General features: G+C 39.7%; 1 protein-coding gene across 1 annotated transcript in view; it reads left to right on the forward strand.

Moving 5' to 3' along the window:
* The window catches only part of LOC119483159 (thyrotropin-releasing hormone-degrading ectoenzyme-like), a 153,482-nt gene that overhangs the window by 63,739 nt on the left and 70,691 nt on the right, over nucleotides 1-19,052 (forward strand). The window contains 1 exon segment of the mRNA XM_037761244.1: nucleotides 18,660-18,814. Coding sequence (XP_037617172.1) covers nucleotides 18,660-18,814 — 155 coding nt within the window.

A 19,052-nucleotide genomic window follows, 5' to 3' on the forward strand; every position in this document is an offset into this window, starting at 1 on the left:
TCTGAGGTTTGGTGGTTAACCTCGGTTAACATGTTCACATTGGATGTTATTAATGACAGAACTGGTTCAGCCCGCAGCTATACGTACACACCAGAGGACAGCACTTCAGCTGAATACTGACATCCTCATAATGAGCCCGATCATTAGCCCCGAAGGCTGCCCAGACAAACCAGGATTATCTTTAGAAGGGGGATTAAATCACACTTAATCTGGTAATTGTACAGCGGTGATGACATCTTTTTGTGGTCCGACCCGGATTTAGCTCATTGTACTCGTGTTCAAATCCATACGGAGGTTCTGCATTAGGTTTTTTGATTAGAAAGTATAAGACTTATAGTTATGCATTAAAATTAACAAAATTAAGTTTTACTTAATTTTATATAAGTGTTTTAAATCACAATTAATCTTGTAATTGTACAGCAGTGATGACGTCCTGGTCCAACCTGTCAGCTCCACTCAGCTCAAGGATTGAAACGGCACATTTTCAATAGAAGTTCTGCATTAGGTATTTGATAATAAGACTTATGGTACTTCCACATTTAATTTAACAAGGTAGTGTTTTTCTTAATTGAATAAGCAAGTAGGTCATTGTATGATTGTACATAAGTGATGTCATCTTTGGCTCTACTTTGGCTTCAAACGGCAGATTTCCGATAGAAGACTCATATTTAATTGAACAAGATAATACTTAATTGTATATGTGTATTAAATCACATGTTGCATTTGGGCAGCACTGATTACATCCTATTATAGTCCGACATGGATGTTGGCTTAAAATGTCAGATTTTCCTATTCTGAATTAGATTTTCTTATTAAAAAATAAGACTTTTAATACTTAAATATTTCATTTCACAAGATATTATACTTTGTGAATGTATTAAATCATAATCAATGTTGTATTTTTGTAGAGCAGTGATCTCTTTATGGTCCACTTTGGCTTCAAATGGCAGATTTCCAATGGAAGTTTTGAATTGAGTTTTTGATTAGAAAATGACACGCATGGTACTGTACTTACAAGATAATGTTCCTCTTAATTTAAGCAGTGAGGGCATCATTTTATAGTCTTAAGCTTCAAATCTGCAGATTTCAAATGAAAGTTTGAAAATATGACGGCATGGTACTTAAACATTTAATTAAACAAGATTATATTATCGTGTAATATCATTTTATAATTGTGCAGCACCTGGATGTTGGCTGCACTCGAGGTTAAAATGACAGATTTCCTATGAGAGTTCTGAATTAGATTTTTTTTTTATTAGAAAATAAAACTAAATATTTAATTTCACAAGATAATATGCTACTTAACGTTATGAATGTAGCCCGACAGAACCGGTACCCTGTGGCGTAGTTACAAAAAGTCGTGATGGAAGATGATATACAGTATTTATAGAAGATATGCATTTAATACTGGCTTGAAAACATGAGGTCTTTCGCCTCAGATCGCCTGAGTATATCTTTTTAAATTATACCATAAATAGTATATCTTAGTGTATTTTCATTACCAGTTGTAGTAGTAGAATACATTCAGTTGCATCATTATCTATTGGAGCTTTGTTATAATGGTGATATTGCCTTTGAAATTCAGATTGTATACTAGGCGAGGAAGAAAATCTTATTTCCTTTATTGCATTTTCTCTGGAATGGTGATAGTTTGCTTTACGTAGAATGGATTCTAAGCTTCTTACCTTTCAAGAAAATATGCATCTAATCCTCATGTGTGATTTATTTTGGGTATACTTTTTTATGACGTAGTTAATGTTACAATTGTAGAGCAGTAATGGCATCTTTTTATGGTCCGAGCTTGACTTGTTGGCGTCAAACGGCAGATTTCCACTGGAAGTTTTTGAATCATAAAATACAACTAATGACACATACACAAGATAATTTACTATATTGTTTGGTATACAGGAATATGCAGAAACTCCAGCCGCCAACATCAGAGTGTGCAGCTCAAATAACACAATACAGCAGGAAAAAACACCCCAAAATATCTCCGTTGTGTGTTTTATTGTCATGAAGATATTTTTAGTCGACGCTCAGAAGCTCCGTGGAGGAATTCAAATCACGTTAACAGGTTGTGACTAATTAAAAACCGTGACTCCTGTGGCTCAGTGGAAACGTGAGCTGTACTTTTATATCCTTTTTTTCTATCTCTTATATCAATCTCTCTCTCTACTCTACTCTGGAGTAGAAATGTTATTATTCATAACAAATAAAGCTTAATTAATTAGCGCTTCTCATGACTCCCTCCTTTCTAAACGTGTTCTAATATTGCTTCTGGGTGTATTTTAGGGAGATCAGGAATCCACGTGATTATGTGTTGGACTTTTCTTTGTATCTAGAGGACGTATAAGTATACGAAAGCAGAACCGACAGAGTTAAATAAAAAACACAAGGAAGCCAAATTACATTTTGAGTTTAATTACTAGATGAACTTGGTGTGTGTGTGTGTGTAATCCTGTGAACCAGGCTAATTAATCATCTGTATTAGCTCTTTCTGACTCCCTGCAGTGGTTTTGTTTGAAGTGGATAATTTATTACGACAGAGGCTGTTTGCATAGACTTCATTAGAATATAAGGAGCCATAAATCATTGAGTATTCTGTCTGTGTACCTATCTACCTATGATACCTGTCTGTCTCTTTCTAAGGGTGATCGTAGTCATGCTGAGCATCTACTGTATCTGGCTACAACCTCACGTTGTGATTGGCTGACAGGAATCATAATAAGTGTCCATTTGGAACCATATCTGGAAGCCTATTTACACCTTTTTAACCTCTTCATACGTGTAACCATAGCAACCTATGTTAAAGGTCCCATATCGTGCTCATTTTCAGGTTCATACTTGTATTTTGAGTTTTCTACTAGAACATGTTTACATGCTGTAATGTTAAAAAAAAATCTTTATTTTCCTCGTACTGTCTGCCTGAATATACCTGTATTTACCCTCTGTCTTAAAGACTCCCTTTTAGTGCGTTTCAACGGAATTGCGTTGTTAGGCAACAGTTTATGTCCATGTTTACTTCCTGTCAGCTGATGTTATTTACGTACACTGCAACAGGAAACAAACTGGGACACATTTAGCTTGTTTACTTTTAAAACCGTGTGATGATCTATATATTGTATATTTCTGACATCACAAATGGACAGAAATCCTGACGGCTTGTTTCAAACACACAATTTCTGAATACAGGCTGTGTGTATTTGTCCGTATATTGAGTGTTTTGATAGTTTAACAGTATTTATAAAGCATTAAACCTGCTTTATAATATAAAACACATGAAAATCTCACTTTTTACAATATAGGACCTTTAAAAACCGCCAGATTGGCTACAATCACTAACCAGCATCGTTACTTTAAATAAATTCCTTTGTCAGAGCTGTTGACTTCAGATATGTCAACGCGCATCTAGTCAGCCACCATTATCATGGCATTATTATTAATAATAATTCATAACTTTCTTTGTAACCATGGCAACGCATGCATACAACAAACACATTGTCATGAACCACAGTGGCTCTCTAGGGAGCTGTCCGGTGCTGAAGTCTGCAGTCCGCAGAGGGTTTTTTTCTGGTTCTGGTTTCTCTGAACCGCTGCACACATCTCAGATGTTTTCTGGTCTTGTGTTGTACTTATTGATGATTGTTAACCCAGTTGGAGCATTGGATGTATAAAGAGAACTGGATACTGTATTCCAAGATGGCACACAAATTCATTCCAATGAAAGTGGCTCAATGGGCGGCAAAAAAATATTTCAGGCTTCCACAGGCATTTGTGTTTTCGGGGCCCACAGAGTATATATGTGCATTAGAAATTTTCTAACTTTAGAAACTCCAAAAAATATTTTTTTTAATCATTTATTTGTTGATTATATGTTATATAATAAATCTAAATCTGTCAAATATTTATTTAGTTTATTTTATTTATTTTATTTGATATGGACATCAGCATTTAATTGTAACAAACATTTATGCACAAGGACTAAATGCACTGTGTTTAGAGGCTTTTTTAAAAAAAAAAAGGACTTAAAATAGAAAAAGAACAGAAAATAGATACACAAAAGTACGTCCACAAATACATACGTCTACAAAAACATACATAAGATACAAAATATAGGTGTGTCTACAAGTATTAGGTGTAGTGGACTAAAAAAAATACAACATTAGCCTCTGAGATGTAGTGGAGTAGAAGAAGAAAGTAGCAGAAAATGGAAATCCAGTAGTACAAGTACCTCAGAATTGTACTAAAGTACAGCACTTACGCAAATGTACTTAGTTACTTTCCACCACTGTCCTCTACCAGAATGAAGTGTGATAGATGTAATAGAGTAAATAGAAATAGTACGATTACAACATGGAGATTCAGAATGACAATATGAGGTAACTAAAGTACAAAGAGAGACGATGTGGAGCCTCTTCCAGAACCAGAACCAGACAGGAGCTCTCTACTTGCAGCAGATCTCATCAGCTTCCCTATCCGCCCATCCCAGTATGAACCCAGTTAGCTGTTCGCTAAAAGACCAGTGGCGCTGACAGGTTGTCCTCCTTCATGTGCTGAGCTTCGGTGCAATTATAGAACAATCATGGGTCCGTTTTCCAGCCTCCTGCAGCTCACCAGAGTGTCTTCAGAGCCTATTAGAACCTGTTAAAGGTCAAAGTCAATCATCATGATTCTTCACGTCTCTGAGCCAGAACTCTGTCGATGTGTAATCAGCATGCTGTCTGAACCACATACACATCCTCAGCATCTGCTGAGATCTGGACCGCCTCTATCTGGAATTTACACCGGGTCAACACGATGATAAAAAAACAGCGAAGACGGATGCTGGGTCAGCCGAAGCAGAGCGCGTGATGGAGGAACCAGATGGTGGGAGCGAAGAAGAGTGATTTGTGTGACAAAATGTAAAGAGAAACGAACAGACGGAGACGACAGAAGAGAGAGGAAGACGAAGATGAAAACAGAAAATGAGCGGATAAAGAAAACAGATGGAGAAATAAGAGTGAAAACAGAAAGAAAGACGTTATATAAACTCCCCATCTGCCGGTTAATGAGATCCACTCTGCCGAGAGAGACGGAGATGTTATCATCCCTCTCTTAACGTCCTCGTTGTTGCTCCGCTCGTCACGCTGTCAGGTGGAGATCTGATCATTCAAACTGCTGTCTCTAACGTAAACAGAAGAAAAACAACAATTTCTCCGCTCTAGTGTGACCATGGCAACCACACCGGGGAGAATAATAGTTAATTTTACTGTAACGTGAGAGCGGTAAATTGTATGACAGCTGTCCACCAGTGATAATGGGCGTCAAGCAACATCAGCTCCTCGATTGAGTCATCTGCTGCGAGCCAACAGACAGCGTTAAAGATAATAGTCGCTCTAAATGGCTGCCTAGGGTGTCCTTACTTCACTTCCTGTCTCAGACAGGCCGTCCTCATTTACATTTTATTATTCAACCACCATTTAAAGAGTGAAAGACAACTGAAGAGGAGAGACAACAGACTCTGGGTGTGGAGAATTTGATTAATAGTATAAATACGTGTGTTTCCATCCACGTTTCTCCATGAAAGAAGCTGAGAAAAAAGTCTCAAAGAAAGTTTGTGTATCAATAAAAGCAAAAAAACGTTTCTCAGACTTCGCCAATTAATCATGAAGTTCATGAAGCGGCAGATGAAAACAAAAGCAGATCTGTGTGGAGCGATTAGGAGACTGTCATGTTCTGGCTGTGCCAGCCTCTGGTTATTTACTTTTGTGATTTTGGATTTGGTGTCTTTTATATTATTCCGGTGTTTCCTGTTTTATTTTGGTAATTCACTCCTCCTGTGTCTTGTCTGGTTTTACTTCCCTCCTTTGTTTGTTTTCCCGCCTTTTGTTGATTGTCTGCCCTGCCCTGATTTGTTTCACCTGTGTGTAATCATGTCTTGTATTTAAGCCTGTGTGTTCCCCTCTGCCCTTGTCGGTTCGTTTGTCTCTCCAGCCCCGTCTACCTTGTCCTCCGTGTTCTTTGTTTCCTCCTGCTCTGATCCTGGTGTCCCTCGTGTTTCCCTGGTTTGTGATTTTTGGTTTTGGTCCTCTGTTTGGTTTTTGTTGTTTGTTACTATTTGTTCTTTTGGTACTTGGTTCCCCTCCCTGCCTTTTGTTGTTTTGGATTTTTCAGCTCTATTAAAGCTTGCTTTTATTTCTAACTACCTGTCCTGCCTGTTACTCTGCGATTGGGTCAACTTTGTAAACTCACCATACGACAGAGACGACACTATAACCTTCCTCAGATTGGAACAAACAGAAATTTCCATCTTATTTTCCTTCGTTTGAGGTTTGTCATCTCATTGCACCTTCTTCTTCTGCGATGGTTTAATGGCACCTAATCTCCATATGAATGCAGAGTTAGCAGCAGGACTATTTTGATATTGGACGCCTTCTGGTTTCCGTTTGTAGTCTGAGTAGTATTGACCAATCACATTTGAGCGGTTTTCGATTGAATGCTCGAAACAGTCCATGTGGAGAGTAAAAGAGTTGGAACGCATCAGCTGAAATGCAGTCTGGGAACCCACCGGTTATCGTTTGACCATGATTTAGCTTTTTATTAGCTATAACTAAGCTGTTAATGGAGTGTTTACTGGCTGCTTGTGACACAATCCAGTCGTAGGACTCATCTCTCCATTCTTGTCTCAAGTTGCTAATTGGACTGTAAAGAGGAGGAAGTCTCTGCTGCGTCGCATGGTGGTGGCGCGTTTCCCAGATGTACAAAAGACGTGTAGATACAACAAACATCCCCATGACCCCGTGTGTAAAAGTAAAGCTGTTCACAAAGACTTCTGAAGTTCTAAAAACTCTTTTCCACCTCATCACCCAGTTATGTTGCCAGAAGGTCAAATCTTTAACAATGAAGCACACAATAATCCCCCAGGAACAAAGAGAAGGGTCGGCAGCGGAGTCATTAATAAAAAGCAGTTACATCCAATCAGAAAGCAATCTGCTGTGTAAACAGGAAGTCAGTGCAGCTTCACGTCCTGCAACAGAATGTCTAAAAAAATCAACGTTTCCAACAGAGTGGGCGGCTAATCAGCTCATTTCTATCGTCTAATCAAACATCTCCAGGTGTGTTATGATACTTTAGTTTAAAGGTCGGCGCCGCTCGGCTGTTAAAATGTTTTTCAAGCTTTTATCGCTGCGGGAAAATCAAGACCTCTGATTGGCCGGGCTGGCAGCGGGCCAAGCCAATCAGCCGGCCCCGGGGCGATCTGATGGTCACTGTCCTCTGACTCTCCTCTACACACACACACACACACATATATACTGTATATATAGATTTTCCACTAGTGCAGTGAGACAGAGAGAGATGCTGTATCAGGACTGACAGCTTGACATCTTCACCGTCACCTCAGTTTGCATCACTCTGAACCAGTTATAGTCCTTCACACTGGAGACGTGTCTCACCTGTCCACAGGGATCTCTGATGCAGGACACGTTCACTACTCTCTCACTTTATTAAAACAGTTTTACAGACCCTTCATTTTTAACTCATGCAGAGCACCACCTCACCAGCCGATTAGACTGTTATCAGGCTATTGAATAGGCCTTATCAGTCGCTATAAGCCTCATAGATGTGGGCCAATAGGGGCCTACTACACCTACTACGTTGTAAAAGTGAAAGTGAAACTTAAAAGCAACTCGTTCTAACATGTAAAACTGAATGAAACGTCAAGTTTTTAAAAGGTCGTTATCAAAATCTATCAGGATATTTTGATGAGATGTATTGATCCAATTCCTCCTCCCCTGAAGTTAAACTCTTTTAGTTTTAACACCCTCGTGATCTTTCTGTTAACGCCGCCCTCAGGACAAACTCCACATTTCAAACTCCACTCTTAAGAATAGCTGAACCATCAGTCTGTAATTTATTCCGTACAGCACTTTCATATTATAGGGTGTAATGAACATTTCAGCCTCCAGCAGCACTTGCTGTTTGTTATTTGTGTGCTGTAGGTCTCTCTCTCTCTCTCTCTCTTTCTCTCTTTCTCTCTCTCTCTCTCTCTCTCTCTCTCTCTTCTTTCTCTCTCTCTCTCTCTCTCTCTCAGGTTGTCTGGTAGCTCTGAAGGCGTTTTAACATTCAAAGACTCTCCTCTGTTCTCTCTTCTGGTGTCTGCTGAATATGGAGCAGCTCTTATCTGAACGAGCTAAAGATAATTGGTGGACAAGTGGAGCTCGACCGCAGAGAGGGAGAGAGGGAGGAAGCAGCGAAACTCAGAGACAAAAGTCACAGTGTGGTGATACTGAAAATAGATGATTTATCTGATGTGTGTGTGTGTGTGTGTGTGTGTGATGGAGACGGTCCTCTGAGTAAAGACAGAAAGAAAATCATGACAGTGACCAGAGGTAGTTTAAGGCTGGCCCACACTAAAAGATGTTTCAGATCTTACCAGATGTGTAAAATGTGAGAGAGCCCACATATAACAACATGTTCTGTTAAATTTAACAGTTTAGTTCCTATAGTGTGTGGAGAGCAACGATTTGACTAAAACAGCACAAAACAAAACCCACACACAACAGAATATCCCATCGTAAATATTGAACATTTTTAAGATTTACGATTTGAGAACGGTGCGGTCGGGATGGACTTCTTAGCCAAACGGGGGACGTAAAAACACTCTTAACATACCTCACACCACAGTAACATCTGGAAAGATAATCTTTAGAAGCATCAAACAATCAGGGCTTTGCTGATGATTTTCAGGAGGAATCAGGCCCCAAAAATAAGTTCCACTAAAGCTGCAATAGACACATTTTTGCTATAACTTATCATTATGAAGTAAATGTTGATTTCACAATGTAATGGCTAGAGAACAATGACACTATCGGCATTTAGATTGGTTCCCCTTAAGCTTTGCCTTCACTGTGCACTTCTGTCTGCCACCAGGTACGATCTCCCGGGAATGAAGGCTCCGTTTATGGCACAAAAGGAAGTGCGTCAACTTATTATTACACAACCAAAACTGGAAGAGCACGGCGCGTTTGTTTTCCCCGGTACCTATCAGTAGCTACCAGTGGCTATCCCCGGTTACCAAAGAGTATCAATGGAAGTTCTTTGCAGTTATTATCCCCAGTAGAGGAAATATTGTCAGTGGAACAACTGAAGGTGTGGAGTACTGAACAGTAGAAAACAAAATGCAGTGTGTCCTGTGCAGTGTTACCACCCCTTTTCCAATGAAAAGCCACTTTTCCATCAATAAGTTCCTGGTAATTTTAGTCCAGAGCCCTGTTTCCACCGCAGGAACTTTCTCCCAGAACTAGCAACCTTTTGAGGAACTCACTGCGTTTCGACTGCAGAGACCAGGGTCCAAATTAAGTTCCGGGGACATTTTACTGGGCGTTTTTACACCGCCAGAAAGACTTTTAGTTCATTGAAAAGTAGATCAGAGACTAAAACTCCCTGGAACTTTGGGTGGAAACCCAGCTAAGGCACTACTTTTCAAGGAACTAAAAGGTTCCTTCAGCCCACTGTTGTCTGTGTTTCCACCGTGGTCTAAAGACCTGCAAAGATTAGACAAATTAGTCCGCTGACATATGAAAAAGCAACATGGCATGAGACGAGGGCTGCTGGTGGTCACAGCGGTAAACACACTCTGCAGCCTGACGTTCAGTGTGTCGCCAGTTTCATCTAAAAAACACGTTGAAAAGAAATAAACGTTAAGTTTCTTCTCCCTGTGACGACATTAACTGGGGGTAAAATGTCCCTGGAACATAGTTTAGACCCTGCAGTTGAAACGCAACGAGTTCCTCAAAAGGTTCCTAAAGTAGCTACCACTAGCTCCAAAAGAAGCTAAAAGTCGCCAGATAACATCATACGCTCATTTGCATAATGGTGACATAATCGGGCATTCATTTGCTTAAAGCTTAGTGGTTGTGTTGTTTGCAAAGAGGGAGAGAGACCGCCAAGAGTCTGCTGTTGGCAGAAGAGCTGTTGACTGTGATTACTCTGAGCAGCACTGAGAATGAATTACAATATAATATATTTCAATATATTTCTTGCTTTTTCCCTGATGGTCTGAATAAGTCGTTAAATTTCTCACTATTAGTACTCTGAGGAAAACTAAAAGCGAGAACATGATGCCACCTGGATACCATTTGTTTATACCATTCAATTGAAAGTATTTAACTGTTTATTCTGAACATATGGCATTTATTTTACTCCGCTGGTAACCAAAGCGTGTTTAAACTCCTCCGTCATGGGAGATAAAACAAATGAACATTTGTGCCAAAGCTGGCAGCCTTAAACGCTGACTGAAGTCGCTTTCATGTGGCAGATTAATGACAGTTATAGTCGACAGTTTGACATCTGAAACGCGCTGCATTAATTAATGATCTGTCACACAAAAGATTATGAAGAAGTCATGATTTTTTTTTTTATATTAGTGTTGTTTTGACATCCAGTTTCTCTCGCTGAATGTAGTTTGATAGTGAAAGTTGGCTTGTATGTAAACTCTTCCCACAACATCACAACATGAAGTTGTACCGAGGCGTTTCATATCTCCAGAGAGTGAAGGAATGAACGTATGTTTGTCGGCCAACCAAGAAGTTAGCATCGCCGTGGTTCCCTCGACAAAAAGCTGATGGGATTGTTCCATTTTTATATCGTAGAACAAAACGTTAAAATCTCTTCAGCTTGTGTTAACCACAGACTTTATTTCAGGCATTTAACTAAAAACACATTCAAGAAACTCAACTTCCAGACGAGGTAACCGGAAGTGGTAAAATGCTAACTCATATCTGGGTTTTAGGCCTCATGCTTGCACCGCTCTGTGAATATGTTGTAGCTTTGTAGTTTTGTTATTCTGTTTTATTCCTATTATTGATTTAAGGTTGTTTTTTGACGTAGAGAGACTGTCTGTCACGTCCCTTGTCGGGGACAGAGTAGCTGAGGTGAGTTTGAGTTTACTCAACCTTTTCTTTTTACCACCGTAACCTTGGGTTTGACGTCCCAAGTTGACCCAACTTGTTGAGATATACAGCTGTCATATTTTCCAGCGATGATTGAGAAAAAGCTGCAGCTTTTGATTGACATATCCATCCCACTGGGTGTTGAGTTCCTCAGTCTGTTCGTTGTGTCCGCTGAGTGCTCTGGCCGTCAGCCGACGCTCGTCAAATGATGCAAGGCTACTCATCATGGTCGATGTGTGCTGCTTTTGACATTTTCATTGCTCTGTGTAGACGAGTCAAAGCACTTGAGGAAAGATTGTGGTTTTAGAAAAATGGAAACTCTGACTTGAGTCATAAAGTCTTTGCCCCAACTCAAACTTACTGCCAAACACAAATTTGGATGTTTTGTTGATTTTTAATTCTGCAAAACATTTACTGAAATGTTTTTAAGATGCTCACTTTCTACAGTGTTAAGGTTAGAAAAAGATCGTGGCTATGGCAGATAAACTATGGGAAAGGTTAGGGAACTAAAATACTTATGTTTGTTTGGGAAGATATCAGGATTAAGGGGGTTAATAAAAAGGCTGATTGCAGGTCTGTGACAAAACACAAACTGAAAATTGGACTCTTAAAGACGTTTCACACCAAGCACGGATTTCCGTCTGAAAAACTTGCACAGAAATGTCTAAAAGTTGCGGAAATATATGTTTGACCACTGAAGTGCTTTGTTCAAACTGATGTCATACCTCCAGGTCATAGCTAGCTAACTGCCAAAATGGGGGAACGTCTTATCAATTTGGTTTCTCAACACCCAATAATGTACGACAAACACAGTGACAACCAAATAAAGGACAATATCTGGCTTCAGATCGGCCAGCAGCTGGGATACGATGAAATGGCAACTGCATTTTCGCATCTCAATGGTGAGAAACGTCTTTTACTTTCCACTTCACCACATAAAGGACACAGTACACAGAACGCCTACATTGGAATTTGGCAACTCCAATTCCACAGTAAGCGCAATATGGACTTGTGTCCCATTTCCTGGAGTGTTGCCAGGGAACGTAATCCAAACAGCAATTTTGCCCGACTTATTTTTAGGAGCTGTGGTTGTCTCAGCATCCACTTTGTAGGACATCTAATCATTTGTTGTTTTTAACGAAGGCTGCGGAAAAAAACAATATAGACAGAATTCAAATTTTAGATCTGGGTCTTTTGGTCTTAAGCTGACAGAGATCCAATCTAAAATCTGTCCACACAGATTCATTATCGACTTAATTAGTCAGCCTGCCTGCTAACTGCTGACACATCCAAACACACACACACACACACACACACACACACACACACACACAGATTTCAAGACAGCCACTCATGTGAGCCTGTTCTTCTGATACTGAAGCAATTACATCCACCATCCAGCCGCAGTGACAGCATCATGATTCAGCTGTGATTCATTAAATCAGCAGCAGAACAGAAGTAAAAATACAACAATCTGTAGAACACTGTGGTGTTGTCTAATGCAGCCAGTTAGGGCTTGCCAAACACTGCAACCTCCAGAGGCTTTATGGGGGAGAATGAAAAAGATGCAGAAGGTATAGACACATCTGGCCTGCAGCTGGTGTGATAGCAGTGGGATTCACTGAGCAGGTGCATCTACATGTTCCCAGATAGTTGTGATGGATGACTGCAAAGTCAGCATCTACCATAATATCCCACAATATCAATGTGTATTTAATCCACGTAATCGAGAACCAGGTAGTAGAAAGAGCCACAAACGCCGCACAGGGAGGAGGTCGCACTCCAAAAAAACGCCAGAAATATCTATATCTTTACTTTGGCGATTGCTCGTTTAGTCCTCAATATTTAAAGTCATAGAATGAGTTTTCAGGGATTTATAAAAGATAACGATTTAGTATTACACTTCCATAAAGTTTGGGGACTCAAAATCGGTGAAGTAGAGGCCAAAATAGCTTGAACTTTACTCCATAGGTATGGGTCAAGCTCCAAAAACACTGGATCCTACACTTCCCATATATTGCTACGAGGTGAAAGTCAATTGTTTGTTCCATTGCAACATCAGCACCCAGCAGCAGAGCTACACTTCCACCATTTTGGACTGAAAGAGACTATCGGACGCCAGTAAAAACGTCCGCCTACAAAGTGACGTACAAAAGTAAAACTAAATTATTTATATTCTACTGTTATATTCTAACAAAATGTCCTGTGTTGAACAACAAAATATTACAAATATTATAAGAGTTTTCAGTCCAAAATGGCGGCAGCAGCAGTTGTCAAACAAACATTGAAGTTTCATCTCTTTGCTTCTATACTCTTTGGACACTCCCTGTCAGGTAAAGGTTCAGGTCTTTAAAACTCCACACCTCCAGTTTTGCTTTTAAAACAATTTTGTAACTACTGAATTTTTAGTTCAAGCCTAAGCCAAGACAACCCTGATGACATCACTATGACATCATCAGGATTATTTTCTCAGACCCGATGAAGCTCCTCCAGAGAGACAATAAAAATACATTTTATAACAGTTTTAACAGGCGGAGTTGTCCTCCACATGGCTAGTTAACTCACCTATATATCTAAAGTTGAAGTAGGAGTTCCCCTTTAACATTTGGATTATAGGCGAGGGACTCTCTGTGTTGTGTTCTGCTCCCGGCCTCAGCTCTGTTTCACTGCAGAGCAAAATCAGCAGAAAGATGTAGTTATTTTTCATCTGTGACAAAAAGAAACAGAGTAATAAAAGAGAGTAACCACATGAGAGTGACGGCGGAGAGAATCTAATTCAGGTTATATTTTGTGTGTTTCGGGACACAGAAATCTCCTGAAGGTTCCTTCTGCATTCAAATGAAACGATTCATTTCATTTTAATCTAAATGTCCATTGAGTATAATGTTTAATCTGCATATTCTACCTAAAACCAAACAGCCTGATTTGCATTTCCCCCTTAAGTTAAACCAATCACATATCCTCCCTCCCACAGCCAACCAATCAGTTCTGCTGTCTGAGCCTCAGTCATGTGGATAATGAGCTGTCAGCCAATCACATTCCGCCTGCGAGCAGAGCGCTGGCACGTGATTGGATGCTGGCTGTGGATTAAGCAGTGTGGAATTCAGTTTCCACGGTAACTTATATACTTCACGATGCATTAGTTGAGCTGCCAGTTATACTCGGTCCGTCACGCATCGCCTCGACTCACACATGTGCTCATTTAAATGAGTTTTAGCCCAGCTGGAGGCGCCGGAGCTGAACGCTGATCGCTGCTGCGTTTCAATGTTCAGCAGGAAATCCTGTTTCAATTGGTGGAATCCATTTATAACAATGGAGTCGTCGCGGTCGGTGGAGTCGCTCGCGGGGGGGAATGTAAATCCAGACACATTGTTTGTGTTGAGTTGAACTTTGGGGAACTTTGGCGTGTGAATTTGTGCGGGTGACCAATAGTGTGCCGTCTTTACGGTGCTGACCTTTTGAGGGAACAGATCCAAAATGGAGGATGCTATTGCATTTTATTAGCTGAGCCATTAGCTCGCTAGCTACGTTAGTTTAGCAACTAGCCATGTTCTATTTACCGAAGAGGTGCACTGATGAATTTCCTGATGTGTCTCGGCCATTTACACACCAAGAGCATGATGAATAAACAACACAGAAATGCAAATTACTTTATAACGCTCCAAACTTACGCTAAATCTTGGCAAGGAAAAACTGTTACAGCCATTTTCAAGGGGGTCCCTTGACCTCTGACCTCCAGATATGTGAATGAAAATGGATTCTATGGGTACCCACGAGTCTCCCCTTTACAGACATGCCCACTTTATGATAATCACATGCAGTTTGGGGCAAGTCATAGTCAAGTCAGCACACTGACACACTGACAGCTGTTGTTGCCTGTTGGGCTGCAGTTTGCCATGTTATGATTTGAGCATATTTTTTATGCTAAATGCAGTACCTGTGAGGGTTTCTGGACAATATGTGTCAGTGTTTTGTGTTGTTAATTGATTTCCAGTAATAAATATATACATACGTTTGCATAAAGCAGCATATTTGTCCACTCCCATGTTGATAAGAGTGTTAAATACTTGATAAATCTCCCTTTAAGGTACATTATGAACAGATAAAAACATTGTGATTCAATATTTAAAGCGATTGACAGCCCTAATGTAAACATGTTCTAGTAGAACACCAAGTGTGAACGTGGAAATGAGCATATAAAGCGTTTTATATCCTTCATTAATACAGACTAGCAGAGCTCTCACTCTCTATTTAAGAATGAACAGGCTGAAGAAATGATAATTTGAACAAACAAGGAACATCTGCACACCCACACACACGCTGTCTTTAATGTGTGTGCGTGACTTTCTGTCTTTTCTTTGTTTGTTTGCTTCACTTCTTCATCAGCAGCTGGAAAACTGGGACAAACTCAGCAACAGTGTGTTAGTGGGAGAGTTTTCTGTCTGCAGCAGCTGTTTTAATGTCTCCAGGCAACTAGAGACTGTCTCCCTCTCTGTCTATCTGTCTGTCTGTCTCCTCTTAGATTTGTCTCTGCAGCAGCTGTTTTTTTATGTCTCCAGGCAACTACAGTCTGTCTGTCTGTCTCTGTTTGTCTCACTCTTCTTGTTTGACAGTGTTAAACTGGAACAATCAGCCAGTGATCCCTCATCACGTGGTACCAGACTCTGTTTTTAGCTCCGTACGTCGGAGCTGCGTCGGCTGATCTAACCCTGAACACGTTTATTAACTACGTCTCTATTCTGGGGTTTCCATTAGTTAGTTAGTGGCGGAGTGTAGTTAATATTTTCTTCAGTAGTTCTCTGTGTATTTCTTCTGCAAAGAAATATAACATAACAACTAGGGCTGTCAATGTTAATGTCATAATAACATGTTAATGCAAATTCAAAATGTGCCTTAAAGGGAGATTTGTCAAGTATTTAATACTCTTATCAACATGGGAGTGGACAAATATGCTGCTTTATGCAAATGTATGTATATTTTTACTATTGTAAATCAATTAACAACACAAAACAATGACAAATATTGTCCAGAAACCCTCACAGGTACTGCATTTAGCATACAAAATATGCTCAAATCATAACATGGCAAACTCAAGGCCAACATGCAACAACAGCTGTCAGTGTGTCAGTGTGCTGACTTGACTATGACTTGCCCCAAAATGCATTTGATTATCAGAAAGTGGGCATGTCTGTAAAGGGGAGACTCGTGGGAACCCATAGAACCCATTTACATTCACATATCGTGAGGTTAGAGGTCAAGGGACCCCTTTGAAAATGGCCATGACAGTTTTTTTCTCACCAAAATTGAACGCATGTTTGGAGCGTTATTTATCCTCCTTCACAACCAGCTAGTATGACATGTATTCCTAAGATTTTCTAGTTTCATTTGATACCAGTATCTTCACTCTAACTTTAAAACTGAGCCGCTACAACCTAAAAATGGATTTGCGTTAACTTTGACAGCCCTCAACATTAATAATTCACAGAGTTTTACCAGTAGTGGAGCTAAAAGTTTGTCCTGAGTTTGGTGCAAAAGGAAAGGTTGTGAGGTCATTTAAATCAAAATGCTTCCTCCTCTGGGGAGAATGAATGTGTTCAATAGATTTCATACATACCTCGCCAGTGGTTGTTGGAATATCTCACATTAAACCGTCATAAACGTACCTATTATTGTATATTTTGTTCCTTCTCTGAGCTCTAATTTGCAGGAATATATATTTTTACCTCTATATATTTTCATTTTTTCCCCGTGTCTGCTGTCCTTGGCAATGTTCTGTTCTCTGCTTCTAAAAAAAAAAATCAATTGAAAGAGTGAAAACTTGAGTCAAACTGAGCCGAACAAAAGAAAAACCTCCAGCCGACCGAGGAGTGGTGTGTTCAGTGACTGTACTGTTGTGTGAGCATCTGATCCCGGCTGTTACACACTGACGAAGGTCGCTGCCGCCGAAATGCCAAAGATTCTGATTTAAAATTCAAATAAGGACCTGAACTCTTTTCACTCATTTACTGAAGAGAAACTCCTCTTCTTCCTCCTGAGAAACAATCAGGTTTCTGTTAGAGTGAGAAAGCTCATTTTCACCTCCTCACCTCCTCCTCCTCCTTCTCCTCCTTTTTAATCAGGTGTCTTCTCTGAAGAGAAACCAATTTCCTGCTCCTCCTCCTTTTATTGTCACTTTAAACAACTTAACCTTTATACTGAATACAGGCCAATTGCTGCATTAACTACATTTATCCTCCAGTTTGTAGCTCCAGTTTGGTCCCCACCAAGCTGCTAGATGTTCTGTTATCTTGGTTTTATTTGGTGTTTAAAACAAATTCATGTTTTGATTAAACATAATCTGACATCATGTATTTGTTGTCATTAGCAGAGTATAAATACATTTCCAGGATAAAGTAGATTCCCAAAGAAATTTAAACAACTTTAGCCTAAAAATAAATTCATTTATAAATAAATAAATAAAAAATAAAATGCAAAAATACATAAATACATTTAAAAAAGGCTAGAAATAAATACATAAACAAATAAAAGCGAAAAAATAAACAGAAGAGTAAATAAATAAGGGAATTAATACAAAGATAAATAAATAAAAATGGAAATTAAAACAGAAATATCAATTTAAATTTATTTTTAAATAAATAAATAGTAAATAAATGCAAAAATAAGAATAACAATTGATAAAAATAAATAAATAAATGCTAAAGCTAAAGAGAAGAGTAAATTAATACAAAGATAAATAAATAAAGAAGCAAATTAAAATAGAATTTAATTTATTTTAAAAGCTTTTATTATGAAGCAGCGAAATCAGGAAATGTTGGGTTTTCATCAGCAGTCATCGCCCATTTTCATTCACACATCTTGAGGTCAGAGGTCAAGGGACCCCCCTTGAAAATGGCGATTTCAGTTTTTCCTCGCCAAAATTTTGCCCAGCGTTATTAAGCCTCGTTCCCATCAAGCTAACATGACATGATTGGTACCAATGAATTCCTTAGGTTTTCTAGTTTCATATGATACCAGTATCTTCACTCTAGCTATAAGACTGAGCCCGCTTCAACCTCTTATAGACAGTAAAGTCGCCGGGGTCTCAGAGGGTTGTGAAAACTGAGAAAAAACAGCCAAGCGTTCATAGGGTTAAATTTAATCTGTTACACCTCTGAACAAAAGTCATTCAGCTCTTTCTCTTTATATTCAGCACAACTAACCTTTCAATACTTTACACAACTTTTACTTAAACTTTCAGTGGATGACTTTCACTTTTCCGTGACTGTTTGCTCGGCAAGGTTACTTTACTTTAACTGACATTTAATTACTTCCTCGCCGCTCTAATACATCTTCTGCACTGAAGGTAAACTCCTTCTGCAGCTCCTCTCTCCTCCTTCACTGTTGTTTCATTATCTCCACTTTAAGATATCCTCCTCTTCCTCCCTTCCTTCTATCTCCTCCGTCCTCTTCCTGCTTCTCCCTCTCTCATCCAGATATATGCAGAGTTATATCTAAAGACTCCATATATCCATGTTGTGGGCATAAAAAGATTCTTTGGCAGGTTGTTAAAATGACTCACGAGTTTAATTTTAACCCAAAATGGGATGTGCTCCGATGCCAGCAGCCATTCTGTCAGCTTTTTATTTAAATGTTGGAAACTCAGCGGATGGAGCTCACTGGAGTTTATTAATGGACGAACACATCCGGCGCCCGTTGAGAAGCCATAATGTGTTGTTGTTGTTTTTTCAGATTTGTTGGCAGTGCCCAAACATCCCTACGCCGCCATGGAGAACTGGGGGCTCAGCGTCTTCGTGGAGCAGAAGATCCTGTTGGACGCCGAGGTGTCGTCGTCGTCCTATCAGATGGAGCTGACCATGGTGGTCGTCCACGAGATCTGTCACCAGGTAGGCAAATTTAAGCCAGTTGTTGCTCAGAATTTTTTATTTTTCTGCCTCCACGCCGGCGGCAGCCGCGGCAAGGGGCTATTATGTCATCGGGTTGTCCGTCCATACGTACCTTTCTCCTGAACGCGATATCTCGAGAACGCCTGGAGCGAATTTCTTCAAATCTGGCACAAACTTGGACTCAAGGATGAACTGATTAGAATTTGGTGGTCAACGTTTCAACATGTTTTTGGTCTTA

This window comes from Sebastes umbrosus, chromosome 23 (genome assembly GCF_015220745.1).
Source record: "Sebastes umbrosus isolate fSebUmb1 chromosome 23, fSebUmb1.pri, whole genome shotgun sequence".
NCBI lineage: Eukaryota > Metazoa > Chordata > Actinopteri > Perciformes > Sebastidae > Sebastes > Sebastes umbrosus.